The sequence below is a fragment of the Anopheles nili genome, chromosome 3, assembly GCF_943737925.1.
Source record: "Anopheles nili chromosome 3, idAnoNiliSN_F5_01, whole genome shotgun sequence".
NCBI lineage: Eukaryota > Metazoa > Arthropoda > Insecta > Diptera > Culicidae > Anopheles > Anopheles nili.
The window spans coordinates 5,912,801-5,927,607 of record NC_071292.1 but is presented as its reverse complement, the minus strand read 5'-3'; the positions used below and the strand labels follow the sequence as shown (position 1 = coordinate 5,927,607).

At 47.8% G+C, this 14,807-nt stretch overlaps 3 protein-coding genes across 3 annotated transcripts; 2 read left to right on the top strand and 1 right to left on the bottom strand.

The window, feature by feature from the left end:
• Window positions 1–2,822: 2,822 nt before the first annotated feature.
• Window positions 2,823–3,276, top strand: LOC128726505 (uncharacterized). The gene has a single exon (XM_053820319.1). The coding sequence runs from the start codon at window positions 2,823–2,825 to the stop codon at window positions 3,186–3,188; it is 366 nt and encodes a 121-aa protein (XP_053676294.1). The 3' UTR covers window positions 3,189–3,276.
• Window positions 3,277–7,838: 4,562 nt separating this feature from the next.
• Window positions 7,839–9,673, top strand: LOC128726563 (uncharacterized). Its single transcript, XM_053820378.1, has 3 exons — window positions 7,839–7,856; window positions 8,444–9,204; window positions 9,363–9,673. The coding sequence occupies exons 1-3, from the start codon at window positions 7,839–7,841 to the stop codon at window positions 9,502–9,504; spliced, it is 921 nt and encodes a 306-aa protein (XP_053676353.1). The 3' UTR covers window positions 9,505–9,673.
• A 204-nt stretch (window positions 9,674–9,877) lies between these two features.
• LOC128725514 (deoxyribose-phosphate aldolase) lies at window positions 9,878–11,009 on the bottom strand. The gene is made up of 3 exons (XM_053819266.1): window positions 10,985–11,009; window positions 10,329–10,909; window positions 9,878–10,255 (listed from the first exon to the last, which is right to left on the bottom strand). Exons 1-3 carry the CDS (start codon window positions 11,007–11,009, stop codon window positions 9,935–9,937), a joined length of 927 nt encoding a protein of 308 aa, XP_053675241.1. The 3' UTR covers window positions 9,878–9,934.
• Window positions 11,010–14,807: the final 3,798 nt, after the last annotated feature.

The following is a 14,807-nucleotide window of genomic DNA, read 5'->3' as shown; positions in this document are numbered from 1 at the left end:
GGATAAGCTGTTGGTAAGAATGGAGCAATTTCTACGGTGAAGGAGAGAAAAAGGAGTTTCTATTATTTTGTGATCACACTATTTTGATAACTGCTCATAGAATTACTCAAAATACATATCTTTGCTTGATTCAGAAGCAAATAAGTTGTCTTTCGTCTTAAAGGTGGTGTATTCTTTCGGTTCTTATCAGCAGTAAAATAGATAAATCACCTTACAGGATTCTAGTATTTATCCCTAAGCACGGACACTTGCCTCCTGCTAACTAGTTGTCGCCTGTGTCAAGTGGCTTTTCCTTTCTTTCCCGTAAGGACCACAATAACCCACTTCTCAGAGGTGCTGCTTCAGAGCCCATGCGGATTCGCGGCTTTAACGGTTGCTCGAACCCGAAACAGCCTGCATCGTTTTCATTAACGTCATTTTCCGCGCGGGCCCTTCCGAAAACGCACGCAAACATTCTTCGCCACCACCCCCGCACCGAGCTCCCACTGATCGCGCGCATGAATTGATCCACGCAATTGATGGTTAATAAAACGCATTTCCATCGGAATGTTCGCTTTGAAAAGGCGCCCGCAGCGTGGTGGACGGGGAAAAATCCCGAGGAGCGAGAGCACGCGCGGGAGTACACAACTTTTGTCGTTTCGCCCCTCCGGAAAAAGCGGCGTTCCGTTGTTCTCTCGCCCACTCCTCGCCACTTCCTCCCTCCCTACAGCGGTGGTGTGTCATCTGCCGATGGAAAACTTACCTTTCGCTTGCTTTCGCCGAACTGGGTTGAGAAAATGGAGAACCAAGCAAAACTCCATTATCCCCCACTGGGGTGCCTCTGCCGCGATCGATGCCCGGGGCTCGTGTTTGATCTAAACTTTTTTTCTCTTTCTCTATCTCTCTGTCTCTCTTTCGCTCTTCATCCCTTAACTCCACGGACGGCTTGCTTTTCGCCCTGGCGTTTCAAAGAAACGCCTACTCGGATGAAGGCTTTGTGCGTTGAATGCTACGGCAAGTAAACTCTGCCCATTGTTCTCAACCGAGAATCCTTTCTCCCACCGCGCCCTTTGGAGGTGGTTTTTCCGCACTGGCAGCCACTGTTTTCCACTGTGATTCAAACTAGAGCCACTCAATACGCCGCGGGAAGGCGTCCAATGGCGACGGTGGGGACGGTGGAAAATCGCTCTCTCCGGCCTCAAAGCACATCATCATCGTCGTCTTCATCTGCAGCTCAACGCTTGGGCTAGTGGGGGAGGGGGAAAATGCGGAAAAACGGATGGCAACAGCGTCCTCGAGAGACGGTCCTTCTTTGTCCGCGCCATTCCGAATCCCTGGGCGCTTCTTGCGCTTTTCGTCCACCAAACTTCCCCGCAACGCCTGGGAGGGAAACCATTTTCCGCGTCGCTCGTCCTTTGCGCCGTCCTTCCGGTAAGTGGAGTTTGCGGAATGTTGGCCTCCGTTCCGGGCTGCTGGCAAATGGCGTGGAGGGTGAAAATGGTGGAAAGTAAACGTCGGGGACGCTAAGAAACAGCCTTTCGCTCAAACCCCTTAAGAAAATAGGCACGTGAAGAAACCTTTAAGCGAGTGTTGTGGGAATGGTTGAAAATTTGGTTTAAATGCTTCCGTGGAGGCTCCGGGAAAGGACTCACGAAGATACATCGGGCTGGGTTTCATTTTTAAGATATTTCAAAACTGTGTCAGCTTCGCTCATCCCGAGAAGGATCGGGAACTTGGGTGAATTTATCACAATATAAATTTATCATCCCTAACTCAACATGATTCCAATCTCAGGTAATCATGTGAACCACTTGAAGAAGGATCGCTGATACGAAAAAGAAGGTTATCTAGAGCAAAGATTGATAATAAAGATATAATGAAATAAAGTAATGGCTTCCGATTGTGAAAAAATATGTTTTATATAAATATATTGGTCAGAAATGATTGAATTGAAACATACGTTGGTGCTATTTAATCAGTTGAATGATAATTAATTGAGAAACATTTTCAAGGCACATGTTTAGAGCTGGAAATTAATTGATTTAACAGAACGAACAGCTCAGCATTCAAAATAATAGTCAATTAATTTTAATCGCTTGATTTGCCGCCATAGTAACGATATTTTCAAAGTTTAGCATGGAGTAACGAAACCAGCATGGTATATACGAACCAAATTGTATAGTCTTTTTGTTTGAGCTGCATTTAGTAATTTTGTATGAAATGAGACAATTTGCGCTTGTTTATTGTAGATAAATAAGCCAAACGTTACAGGTTCATCAGTAACTTACAGTAAATATTAAAATTCAAAAAAATAAAGATCTTCGAAAATACGATGTACCATCCGAACTAAATGTTGTAAACCCGTTCGCCGGTGTGTACGCGCTGTCATCACAATGCTGTCAATTCGAGCATGAGTTTGCGAAGGCTTGTTTACTTTTTCGAATAAAAATCTACCACGCTAGGAGTCTTTCAATTTGCACAAAAATTGAATCATTACCAAGGTTATACTGTTCTTTTAGGTGAGTAAATATTGCCACGTGGGTAGGTTTTGATGTCACGATTGAAAACCATTTCTAAATTAAATCTACAATGTATTTCAGTAAATCTAAAGATTGAGTGACCGTACGCACATTTGTTGTGTGGATGTTCAAGGTGATATAAGCGCTGCAACTAAAGAAGAAATTGGCATCAGCTAGCGGCATTCGGAATTGAAAGAACCGCTGCTTGACAGATTATTTTGCTGACTTCTTTCTATCTTCGGAATATTATATCATAAGGTAATTCTGTTCTCAATGTTGCACATCGACCTAGGATTCTTACAACCTTTGCTTTGGGTTTTCTAGATGGTGACGCCAAATTTTCTCTCACACCTGGCTCAGGTGGATGTGTGCGATGTACAGTACAACATACGTGTCCTGAAGATGAAAGACTCAGTGTTCATTTACGTTGGCCAGGATAAGGCTGAAACATTCGACGAAATGGCAGTGGCCATGCCAAGCGCACACAATAGCGCCGAAGTGCTAGGCACAACGATAATCGGCCCGCCCGATGGCAGTGGCTCGCAAGATCTAGCCCAGAGACTTGCAAAGAAGTTGAAGAAACAGGTGTACCTGAGCCTTGGCACGTCCGTCCCGAACGATCGTATCGTGCGGCCATCGATCGAGAAAAAGATATTCGACGATATAAAAAACAATATCGAGTGCTTTTGAAGCAAACAGGAGAGAGATGTCACAATGGATTTTGAAAAGAGAGCTACGAATACCCATTACCTCGTCGGAGAGGGACCGCTTTTTACGTATATAGACGTGTGATTTTACAGTGCTTGCAACCGATTTATCAGATATGCTGTGCGTATGATATTTTTCGAATATAATTATAATTACGAAACTCCACCCTTGTTGGATCAACAGTCAGTACCGACCACGTGCTAGTCACACGTGCTAGCGCCATGTGGTAGTCAACCATATTACAGACTGAGAAATTTAACCACTCAAACTTTCCGTTTATACGGTCGAAGAACGAAACAAAACTTGTGCAGACTGAGAATTTGGCGAATCCTGATCAGTCGAGTTCGAAAAGAAACTGTTCAGAAGCATTTTTGGACCCTGTACACTAATGTGGTTCCGGGGAGATAGCCATGAAGGCTGATCTAATCCTTGAAGGCTTTTTATACCGTCCTCATGGTCCGAAGAGACATGACAGGCTTAAATTGAAATGGAATGATGAGATTGATTCGAGAAACAACGTCGTCTAACTGCAAATGGTTCCGGGTTCTTTTCCAGCAAGCCAAGATAGCTGCGTGGACTGGCGCTATACCGGATAAGTATACTAGTACTGCACACCATAAGGTAAGTGACTCCTCCTATATCATTAATTTGACGGCCTGATGACTACGTACAAAACTGCGCTTTAGTGTACGCAGCTTGCGTGAGAGAAACCACTGTCACTGGAAACAACTGCTTCGATTCGATTAAGTGTGTCGCTCGATAAATCGAACACAGGCGAATAACACCGTCGTTTTATGGGTCCAATCGACCGCGACCGTTTGTGCTTTGCACAGGCGCAGTCCCACGTTAGATCACCGGCTATGCTAAAGCTCGGACGCACTTGCAACTGGTGCGTTACGTGAAGGCGTTGTGCCAAAAATGCGGTCAGTTTGTTGTATCATTCAAACGCCCAGCCGTGTATTGCGCGTTCGGTGATCTGTATCTAGGTGTAGTTTCGTTTTTACTTTCTTTCCACAATGTTGCATCTAGATCGGAAGAAACAGTGGATAGAACCGAATTTGATTTGACTTTCTCTTGCGCACCTGTTAAGCAGGAGCGCGTTGTAAATTACGACAAAGCTCATGCAATCCTCGCAAGCGTGTCGAAGCTCGCAGATTTGGTTGGTTTTTTGGTAAGATTGGTGGTTTTCGAAGCAGAACGTACCGAACCGGTACTACATAAGCGAGGCGCACATCAAGCATGAAAAGGAACTAAGCGTTTGAAACGAACGATCGCTGCAAAGCGAGATATTAACTCAGCCGCGCTCTTGTGCCGGTGTCGTTTGCTTCAAGCGGGGAGAAAAAAAATCACATTTTTAAACCCCCAACCGGAGCAGGAGCAAAAATGGGTCATAATTCAATTACGGTGCGCATTGTTTGGTTTGGCGCAGACCCGCACTAGACCAAGCACAACTCAAAACGCGTGGTGAATCGATGCGTGACCACTTCTATTACGACTTTCCTTGCGTTTAGTCAGCGAACCGACCGCGGGTGCATCGCCAAACTCACCGCCGTTGTTAATTATGTACGATATTGATGGCCACCCATTTGGGAAGGTGGGAGACGCGCAACGGCGGGGATTAAAGTGCGCAATGTCGTGTAATGCTTCAATCTGCGTCGCTAGATCTGGCCACACACGCCATAGGGATACCGTTCTGCATGAGACGGAAACTCGCTGTCATACGCAGGATCCCGTTTGTGTTATATCACCGGAGGTTAATGGGGTTTAATTGGGCTTGAAGAACATGGGGCGGTGCGTTCGTGGTGCATCACTTTTCCGACCAGCCTAGGGTGGTGCTGGAAAGTGAAACTGTAAGCGTTTTGGGAGATTTCGCAGTCCGATAACCGTTCGGCCGGTTAATGATCGTCGCTTTGTAACTGCGCTATCTCAACACATCTAGCATTTAATTCGCGTATCACCGCGGTTGGGTCAGACCTTTCGTCAGGAACTGGCTGTTAGAAACAATCTTCACCCCCCCAGTGCGCTAATTAACCAATGCAGAAGGTAATGCGAACCGGTGAACGCAATTTCGCTTCCGATCTCGTATTCCATCACCTCGCTTTTTTCCCTGTAGCCAATGTATTATGCAACGGCACGATCGAAGTGTTCCGCGCCCCCGATTCGAGAGATCACGGACCATTTTCCATCCAGTTTTTCTTCATTCGTTCGTTCCCCCCACATGGAAAGGGCGGATGGTATCGACGCCAACATGCGATGATGCTGTTTTGGTTCGGGTTGTTTTACATTTTTCTCCACCCCTCGGGTGGCGTGAGCTTTTTATTTTTTCTTTGCCAACACCAACAAACCCACGGGCCTTTCACGGGCTTCGATGGCTTTCGGCACTTGTGGCGGCTTATCACTTCGCTGTTCGCGCTCGACTGCCCAACCCAAGGAAGCACTTTTCTCCTCATTTTCCTCTCATTTGTATCAACGCCCGCGTGCAGCTTTCGCAGCTTTTCCTCGTTGGTTTTCTTCGCGCGTTGCAGCTTCACCGTATTCCTCCGGTTCAGGGCAGCTTCCGTCGCCTCCGGTTTGCCTCCAAGATCGCGTCGTTGGACGCATATGGGCTAGGAAAAAGGGCATTAATCGATTATGAAGCACCATGGCAAGTGGCACCTGACCGAGCACTTGCCACACGGTAATAAGCACTGTAGGAGCATAATTTCCTCTCGAGCGCTCCGGTATGTCTCCCGTCGTACGATCGCGGCTTAACAAGATTCAAACCGATCGACCGTTGGGCGGGAATGCTTTTTCAGTGAGAGAAAAAAAGGATGATTTAATGATCATGTTCGCCCCGTTCGCACAATAGGGCGCCAGGTTGATGGGGTTGGAGAAAAATTATATCAATCGAACATTCATCTCCCGTGGCAGATACGCGGGTGAAAAACCTGAGAAATGCAGCCCACCACGATGATTTCCGGAGTTGTTGGGTTAATTTAGCGCAAGTTGCTACCTTTTTTTGTAACATAAAAATTGTTTTGCGCTCTCTTGAAACCAGCACGTAAAGGTGTACGAAAAATACTATCAATTTTCGATCAATTTTTAATCAAACTTCTTCCCCATCCAACGCAACGTGCTTTCCATTCAAATGCGCGCTTGTGCTTAAACGCGAGTTGATCTGTGTAATGTGAGAACTTGCTGTCACATAATCAGCAGGAAACGCTCCCTTATGGTGTTCATTAAAAGCGTGCTTACCACCCTATCAGTGTGAGAGGCCAACATGCACCTGCCCCGGATAACACGGATCGCACGCAGCCTGCAGAATAATGACAATTATGTCTCGCGGAAGTTAAATTATTTAACAAGCCGGTTCACCACGTTGTGAACCGGCAATACTGAACTACATATCCATGTAGAAAAGACGCAGCCAGACCATCAGGTGGGACGTGCAGCATACAATCATGCTCGACATGTTTGTCCCACATGTCCACGGACGCGAGAGAGTGCTCCTCCGATCGCTTTGGGAAATGTGGTTCACCGAGATTGGGTCCACCGGTTGACCGGGGTTGGGTTTAACCCTTCGATGGGAAGCCTCGGGCCATTGTCCATCGATCGCCCTTCACAAACAGGCCACTCCGACGGTACACATTTAATTCAGCCGCACTGAAGGGTTCCACTCCCGCGTCCCTTTCACGATGGGCAACTTTGTCGGTGGCAGCATCGGAAAAGGGATATTATGTCATCAATCTCTCCGGGCCGGGTTGGACGGAAAGTTTCCGTCCTTTTTCGCTGGACCGGGCCCGTACGGTGCGGTGTTGGTTTCAGGTTTTGTGTTCCTGAGTTTCCTGGCCGTACGCTGCGTTACCCTTTGGCGATCGCTTCGGCAGGTTTTCAATTTCCTCATGCCAATCCGGGACATCAGGACGGGGGGTGTTTGGAACTCGGAAAAGGGCATTGGCATGCAATCGCGGGTGGGCATCGTTCGCCTCGATGGGCCACACGCTTCTAGGGATTGTAATATAAATGTTCCGTCCGCGTGATGGAACGTAATCTGGTGACACCTCTCGGACAGATCGGAGCTGCTGCCACGATCGCGATCGTTCGTTGGGCTCGATTGAAAGGGAAAACAATACACTGGTCTCAAAAGAAGGGCCTCTTCTGTAGCAGTTCACCTGGTTATAGTCAGGTTGTGGGCACGCTTACGCCTCAAACACGCGTCGTAACGCGATTGCGTTCCCGCGTGGGGTGGAAAAGGAAAAAAAATCGCGCTTTAAGTCACAATTCAGCAGAGCCGTTTTCCACCTCCAAGTTTTCCACCTTCCTGGGGCGGGAGCACCGCACCGGTTGTGGAGTGGGGAAAGTGGTCGTTGCGGTTCTATAAGTACGGTTCGCTTGCCGGTGTGGAAGGTTATTTACCGAGCATCAGCTGGCAAGGTCGGACCAGATTCTTCGAAGGTGAACGTCGTCGATTCGGGAGTGTTTGCAAGTGAAGTGTTACGACTGCTTTCAACGAACCCGTTTGTCTTGTGCTTCGAATACGGTGCGAACGCTGGTTGTGATATCATCGTGAATCCGGTGCTGATAAATAGTTCCCCTGGGGTGAATTTAAACGATCCGACGTATCCCGACTCAAGCCCACCAGGAATTATCAACATGAAGTTGCTTATAGTGGTAAACATAATTTTCACATTTCGATTTTCAATCAGGTTCCCGGATAGCCGACAGTTTGTGACGCGCAAAACCGTTAACGATAATAATTTTCAACCGATTCGCTAGCGATAATAATTTCAAATCCAAGAGAGCTCGGAAGCACGTTGGGCTTGATGTACTGTTGCCATGGTGAGCTGAAGCAGCAACCTCTTCCGATGGTGGAGTGTGTTGCTGTGTTTGATAACAACGATGATGCCTGGCGAGATGTGGAGCTGATGGAGAAAGATGGAGTTGCATCACGCTTTCGCGAGCCAGACAGGCGTCAACGGAATTTAATAATGCAATGAAGTACCCTCCGCGGGTTATGAATTGTTATTCGTGCGGGAAGGAAATGTTTTAAAGATTGCAGTCACTTTCATCACGCGCACTTCGGTCGTTTCGTTCGTTGATCGGTTGAAAATTGCCGGTGGAAAAGCACTTCCGGTACAGCTTCACTGTGTTGTTGTTCAAACGGATTGCGTTCACGCAGACTGTCGAGTCTCCCGCCTGTCTTGGTGCCGTGATATAGCTTGACTTAATTTGTTTCCGATATGAACTTTCCTTTTTAGTTCGCAACCTGCCTCCTGGGAGCCACCCTGCTCGAAGCATCCCCACTGAAACAAAGTACTCCACGTGCCCTCGTCACCAGTCGAGCGGATGTAGTGGCCACGGATGCGACCAAAGAAAAACCCCACTACATGATCCGCGTGATGCCGAAGGACGACGAGATGGAGGACCTCTCGAAGTTGGTAGATTTTTTCGCGATTGGGGAGACCGGCTCGCTCAGCGCATCAACCGGCTCTCCCCACACGACATCCTACGGTTCCTATAGCCCGTCACGGGATGATCTGACCGAACCGCTGCTACCACCGCCGGTGGAGCAAAGCGAACCGAACTATTACGCCGCCAAGCCAAAGAAAACCAAGGGCAAGAAGTACATTCCGACGCAGAAACTGATCAACCTGAAGAACGCGGACACGGTCGAGAAGCACGCCAACGAAAAGTCCCGCCAGGCTAGCACGGAGCGGCCGGAATCGAGCGATGAGGACACGTTCTTCCTCGATGCGATCGATCTGGACAAGCTGCTGGCTAGTGCGTTGCTTGGGGAACAGGATGCTCGCGCGGAAGCGACCGGCATTGAGGGTCGTTCATTGCTGCCACTTCGCCTCGATGAGCTGAACCATGGCGAGTTTGTGCCCAGCCGGACCCGGCGAGTGGATCAGTACACGCGACGTGTGGCTGGCGAGGATGAAGGTGCTAGAATCGATTTTCAAATGCATGGCCACCACGGGCCGAACAGCTACAAGTTTGGCTATGACACGGGTGAAGGGTAAATGTGGTGATCTTTTGTGACTAACTGCACGATCTTTTTTTTACTGTTTGTTTGTCATTTGCACCCCAATTTGCGTTTTCATGTGTGTTTTGTGTTTGCAAAAATGCCATCTCGCGCCTATTTTAATGATCGTTTTTCTCTTTCTCCCCGGGCAGGAAGAATCGTCAGTTCCACGTAGAAGAGCGCGACAGTAAAGGTAACGTCCGGGGCCGGTACGGTTACTACATGCGATCTGGAAAGTTTCGCATTGTTAACTACAGCTCGTCGCCGGAGACGGGCTTCCGGATAGAGCCGTAAGAACGGATTGCAATCGGGGCCCCTCGGCCACAAAACCATTCCACGTTACCTGCGCCGTGTGTGCGTATTTTATTTATTACTTTACGTTACTCTGTACCTTTTTTTACATCACCAACAAGTAGTTTTTACATAGCCATCCGTTTCGTTTATGGCCACTAGAGCAAAGTAAAGAAGAAGAAAAAAAAGAAAGCCAAATAAAATGATCCTAAACCCCTACGTGTTATAGTGCGGACCCGAATTAGGATGTTCTTTCCGAAATCATGCTTAATAAGAAACAGAGCAATTAGAAAATCGAGTAATTAGAAACAATATCTTTATAATTCCCTAAGCGATAACATTCTACGAGGTAGATACAAAAAGATACAACGTGGGAATGTTGCGTACGCACATTTTCTTACATTAAACATTTAAACGGGAAACTAGCGGCTTGTTAGTTCTTCGAGAAAGCATAAAACTGCTTCTCGATGTCGTCCAACAAGCCGGACGCACCGAAACGGAACAATTCCGGCACCAACCATTCGTCGCCCAGCGTCTCCCGGATCATGATCATCCAGGCGATCGCATCTCGGACCGTGCGCACGCCACCGGCCGGCTTGAGGCCGATCTTTTTACCCGTCAGCTGGTAGAACTTCTTTATGGCACGAATCATGACCAACCCTACGGGGAGTGTCGCGTTGACCGCCTCCTTACCGGTGGATGTTTTGATGAAATCGGAACCGGCCATCATTGCCACCATGGAGGCTTTGTATACCTGTGTGGATGGGACGAGAGAATAGTTGTTAGAATGCATTTTCATAGGACATCGTACACATCGCTATACATACATTCACCAAACTGCCGCACTCTCCGATGCCGAGAATCGTTTTCAGATGCACCTTATCGCCACAGGCTTTACGCATTGCAACGATTTCTTCGTACAATTTGTCCCATTTACCAGCCAGCACCAGGCTGCGATCGATCACCACGTCGATCTCGGTTGCGCCGCTTTCGATGGCATAGCGAATCTCACTTAGTCTCGTCTCCAAGGGGTATGATCCGGAAGGGAATCCCGTCGCAACGGATGCAATTTGGATCTTGCCTACCATGCCTAGCGCTTTCAGGGCATTGTGTGCGTCAGCGACACGGCTGGGATAGACACACACGGCCGCTGTATGGTAGCGATTTTTGGTTGCCACGTGTGCGCGGTGATCGGAAAATGGATTAGCCGCACGGAAACACAATCGGGCGACATTTGATGCGGTATCATCGCCAGCGAGCGTAGTCAAATCAGTCAGCGACAGTGCCTTCAATGTGTAGGCCAGAAATTCGGCATGTGTGACGCGTTTGATAAGAGGCGATGTCAATAGGTCAACGGAGCTGACTACACCGGGCAGATTCACGCGTACGTTTTCGATCTGATTTGCATCTAAAAGCACGAGAATCGAATATGATTACTATAATATGGTTATCGGAGGTACAGGTTATTCATGTGGGTACATACCGAAAGGCACTTCTGTGTTGGCCATTGTTTCGCTTGGAAAATGGAGGTTCGAACTCAACCTGGCCTAGGAGCTGATAACAGGAGCTGTGGAGAAGCGAACACAAAACATAAAACGTTATAAAGAATGCAGCGTGTTGGAGGTAGAATATGAGTAAAATATCTTACCGTTTATCGAAAATATCCAAAATATCGCTGAAACACTGCGCAATACGAAATGCACAACTTTCTGTTTCCTATGTTTTGATTGTTTGTGCACAAAGCAACGCAACGGGAAAGAGGAACGTCAAATTTAGCCGGCATACATACCATAAGGCTGGTCAATACGCTGGTGGCTAGACGTTTGAGGAATTACGAATATATAAACGTAAAATTGATTACAAAATTAACCAAAATTGTAAAAAAGTTGAATGCACATGATAAATTTTTATTAAACAAAAATAATAAGTATTTATATCGCGATAAACATTGGGCCCCTGCGGCTGTCAAACATACAGTCTGTCTGACAGCCACCAAGCTGCGACAGTCCAACCTGCAGCGCTTTACACATCAGTGACTGTCATGCCCCGACGAGAGAGAACAGGCACAAAACAACAAAATACTTTCAAACGCTTGCTCGCGTCGGACGTGTTTTGGCCAGTTGTGCGCGTGAATCGTGTGTGCGGACAAAAACAGCATCCATCGTGCCAGAGGAAACTCCACGGCGGTGGTTTTGTGTTAAAGTGGTGAGCGTTGCATTGGAATTCCTTCAGTGACAGGTTTTGGTTCAGTATGTAACAGCAGCCTGCGGCAAGGAAGTGCATCCGTGGTTCAACAACAGCTCGTGTGAGCAGCCTTCAAAAGGTACGTGCGTATGAGCGAGCGAGCAAATGCGTGAGAGATAGAGGGCCAGTGCCAGTGCCTGCGCAACGCGGGGGTGTGTTGTTTGGTGGCGCGTAGAATTGTGTTCCGTATCGGTTTTTTGTGTGTGTGTTACTTCTTCTCTTTGGCGCCCTGCCCGCTGGCAGCCGTAATTGGCACTTTGTGTTCGGTTACTTACCGAGGAGAATCAAGCAGAACAACCTCCCTCCCTCCTCCAGCCTCAAACATCACCTGTGCTTGCAATGGTTCGTCTTGTGTGAGCAGCATCCATCATCACGCAGAAAAGCCTCCCCCACTCTACCGCTGACGCACCCTCCACCCGGTTACCTGTGGTCAATCGATGGTTGGTCGTTTTTTTGTTAGGTCGCGTCCATCGGGAGAAAACACGCGAAGAAAAGGAAACGAAGAAATGAAGCTGCAAGCTCTGCGCCACTGCCCGTCGTGATGGTCTTGCCGTGGCGCGTTTCTTTCGCCTTCCATTCGGCGCCCACATGGTGTGTGTTTGTGTGTCCGAGCGGACGAAAGTTTCTCGCTGCGAACGGGAGGAAGCTGTAAGCCAAGTGCCGGTGGAAAGGAGAACCCACGAAAGCTAAACTGAAGTGCGTAAATGCCCAGAAGATAGTGTGGAAACGGGACGCAGCTCGTCTACAATCGCAAGTAAGCGTCGAAAGGGGCTCTCGAGAACGGTGAGAGGGTGTAAAAAGTAGGAAAAAAAGTCCCAAAAGAATCGGTTGTGGGTTTCCTTGGTCCAGGGACGAACGTGGTGCGGTGCGTGTGGTTTGAGGTGGGTAAAAACTTTGGGGTGGCTTTGATCATCTTTCGTGCTGGTTTCTGGGTATTATTCGTCCCAGTGCACTTGGATGGGTCGCGAGTTAAGGGACAAAATTCGCAAAAAACACACAATCGACCCATAGCATGGTTGAAAGAATTTGGTGGTTCAGCACAAAACGCTACCCTGAATTACGGTCATTCACTAAAGCAGTTTGTGTGTGTGTTTCCATGGTGCTGAAGCTCGAAAAGTTAAAGCGCGATTGATTATAAGCTTTTTTGTTAAATACTCGTGAAGTTTGATATCTGACGTTCGACTTTTGGGCATAGCCGCATGATTGGTATAGTATTTGCCATTTGTTCAGAGCCTTCATAGTCACATGCTTCTATTTGCTTTCCCTCCTAACGACAGATCATCTCTCTAACTATCTGCTAAAACACATAAATAACGTTGTTCCGTTCGGTGGCTCCTACACGCTAGCAACGACGGTAAGTTGGTGAAAGTGAATCCACAAACCATCCGGGCCGGAGTATGGCCCACCCGGTACCGATGATAATGAATTAAAATTAGCCACCGGAGCGATAACCTCGATCAAAGTGAGCCAGATGAATTAACCAGCGAAAGGAAAGTGAAAAGAGGAAGGCTTGCTACGGCGCCAACGTCAAAGTCGCCCGTGTGCCAGTGTGTGTCGCTCAGTGCGGCTTCAGTAGTGTCAAATTTTGATCCCAGCAAGCCCTGGTTGTTTTGTGTGGCCGCGTGGTGGTGAAGTTTTTCTTTTCTTTTCGTGAACTACCTGTGCTCATCAGTACATACTAGTGCAACGCGGCAACTTCGTAATGGCCGTGGAGTGATAAAATTGGATCGCGAAGAAACCGGGCGAAAGGTACTCTACCGCAAAGAGCACTTTTGGGGCTGGTTCAGTAGTGAGGGAAGCGTGTAGTGAGCGTGCAATCTTTCGCGGTGTGCAAGTGAGAAGCTGCGTCGTGCGAATAACCATGAATAACAACAGCTCGCGAACGCATCTGCCTTGGATGTTCAACAACTCGCTGGCCATCCGCCAGGAGATCCAGCGGTTCGAGAGCGTGCATCCGTCAATCTACGCCATCTACCATCTGATCGATCTCATCCCGGACGTGCAGGTCGCCCAGCAGATCCGAGACCACGTCGTGTGCATAGAAGGTGAGTGATAACACATACACACCCACTCTAGGAAGCGTTGGATACGCATCTGTCAGGCTGTGGGTGCTATTCCGCTGAATGGTCCATTAATTTGGGATTTAATTATGATTTATGGTGGGCAGGGCACGTGTGTGTCTCCTTTTTGCTACTAGCGCAAGGAGAGCTTAAATAAATTGCAGATGATGATGAATAAATCACCATTCTTCACCTCTGTTATCGTGTTAGTCAAGCACATGCGTCCTACGGGAGAAGGACCAGCTCGACAAAACCGTTGTCAATTAAAGCAAGCTGCCTCAAATCTGGAAGCGTGCCAACGTATTGAATTTCCCCCTGGAAAACGCGAGCAGCCAGTAAGCAGTGTCTGCGAGATTGATTTGAGAGCTAGCAGCAAGCAAATTGCGTGCTTTATACTTATTTTTTGTACATTTCGCAACATGAAGCAATTGCTCTACACATGGCTTTGAATTTGGTTTAAGAATCACGTGACGTTAGAGAGTAGCTCGTTTGATTGTGGAAAAAACGAGTTTGTGCCATCCAAATCAGGGCCAGATTTAACACCATTTCATATTAATACTTAACACATGCTCACAAGTGAACCCTTATGTGTCCGCGTGTTAAGCGTGCTGGCCGCTGTTTGGAATTGTACCAGCCAGGGACCGTTTAATTTAATTACGAACAGCTGATTCAGCAACCCTCCGGACTCAAACCGGAACGAATGATCGCACGAAATATTATTTCGACCTGTCGCTCTTCTGTTCCATTGCTTCTGCGATGGGGGGTTTGTTGTGTTTTCTGTTTTCTTGGACGTTTTCTTTCCCAAGTCCTCTTTTTATCACGTTGACCGCGTGTTCCGAGCGAAGCAGATTGGCTGGCCTTCCTTTTTTTCCTGGCAAATACCGGTTGCCGGTGCCAACTCCACACCCGATTGTGTGCGTGCGTGTCTTCGCGAGAGAAGCGCACGTTTATGGTTATGCTAATGCAATGGTTTACGGTAAGCTAAAATTAGACTCCTGCCGA

Coding starts and splice junctions, on each gene's coding strand:
- LOC128726505 (XM_053820319.1), top strand. CDS start 2,823: ATGGTGACGCCAAATTTTCTCTCACACCTGGCTCAGGTGGATGTGTGC.
- LOC128726563 (XM_053820378.1), top strand. Junction 9,205..9,362: donor GGCTATGACACGGGTGAAGG/GTAAATGTGGTG, acceptor CTCCCCGGGCAG/GAAGAATCGTCAGTTCCACG.
- LOC128725514 (XM_053819266.1), bottom strand. CDS start 11,009: ATGGCCAACACAGAAGTGCCTTTCG. Junction 10,910..10,984: donor CAACACAGAAGTGCCTTTCG/GTATGTACCCAC, acceptor TCGTGCTTTTAG/ATGCAAATCAGATCGAAAAC. Junction 10,256..10,328: donor AGTGCGGCAGTTTGGTGAAT/GTATGTATAGCG, acceptor CCATCCACACAG/GTATACAAAGCCTCCATGGT.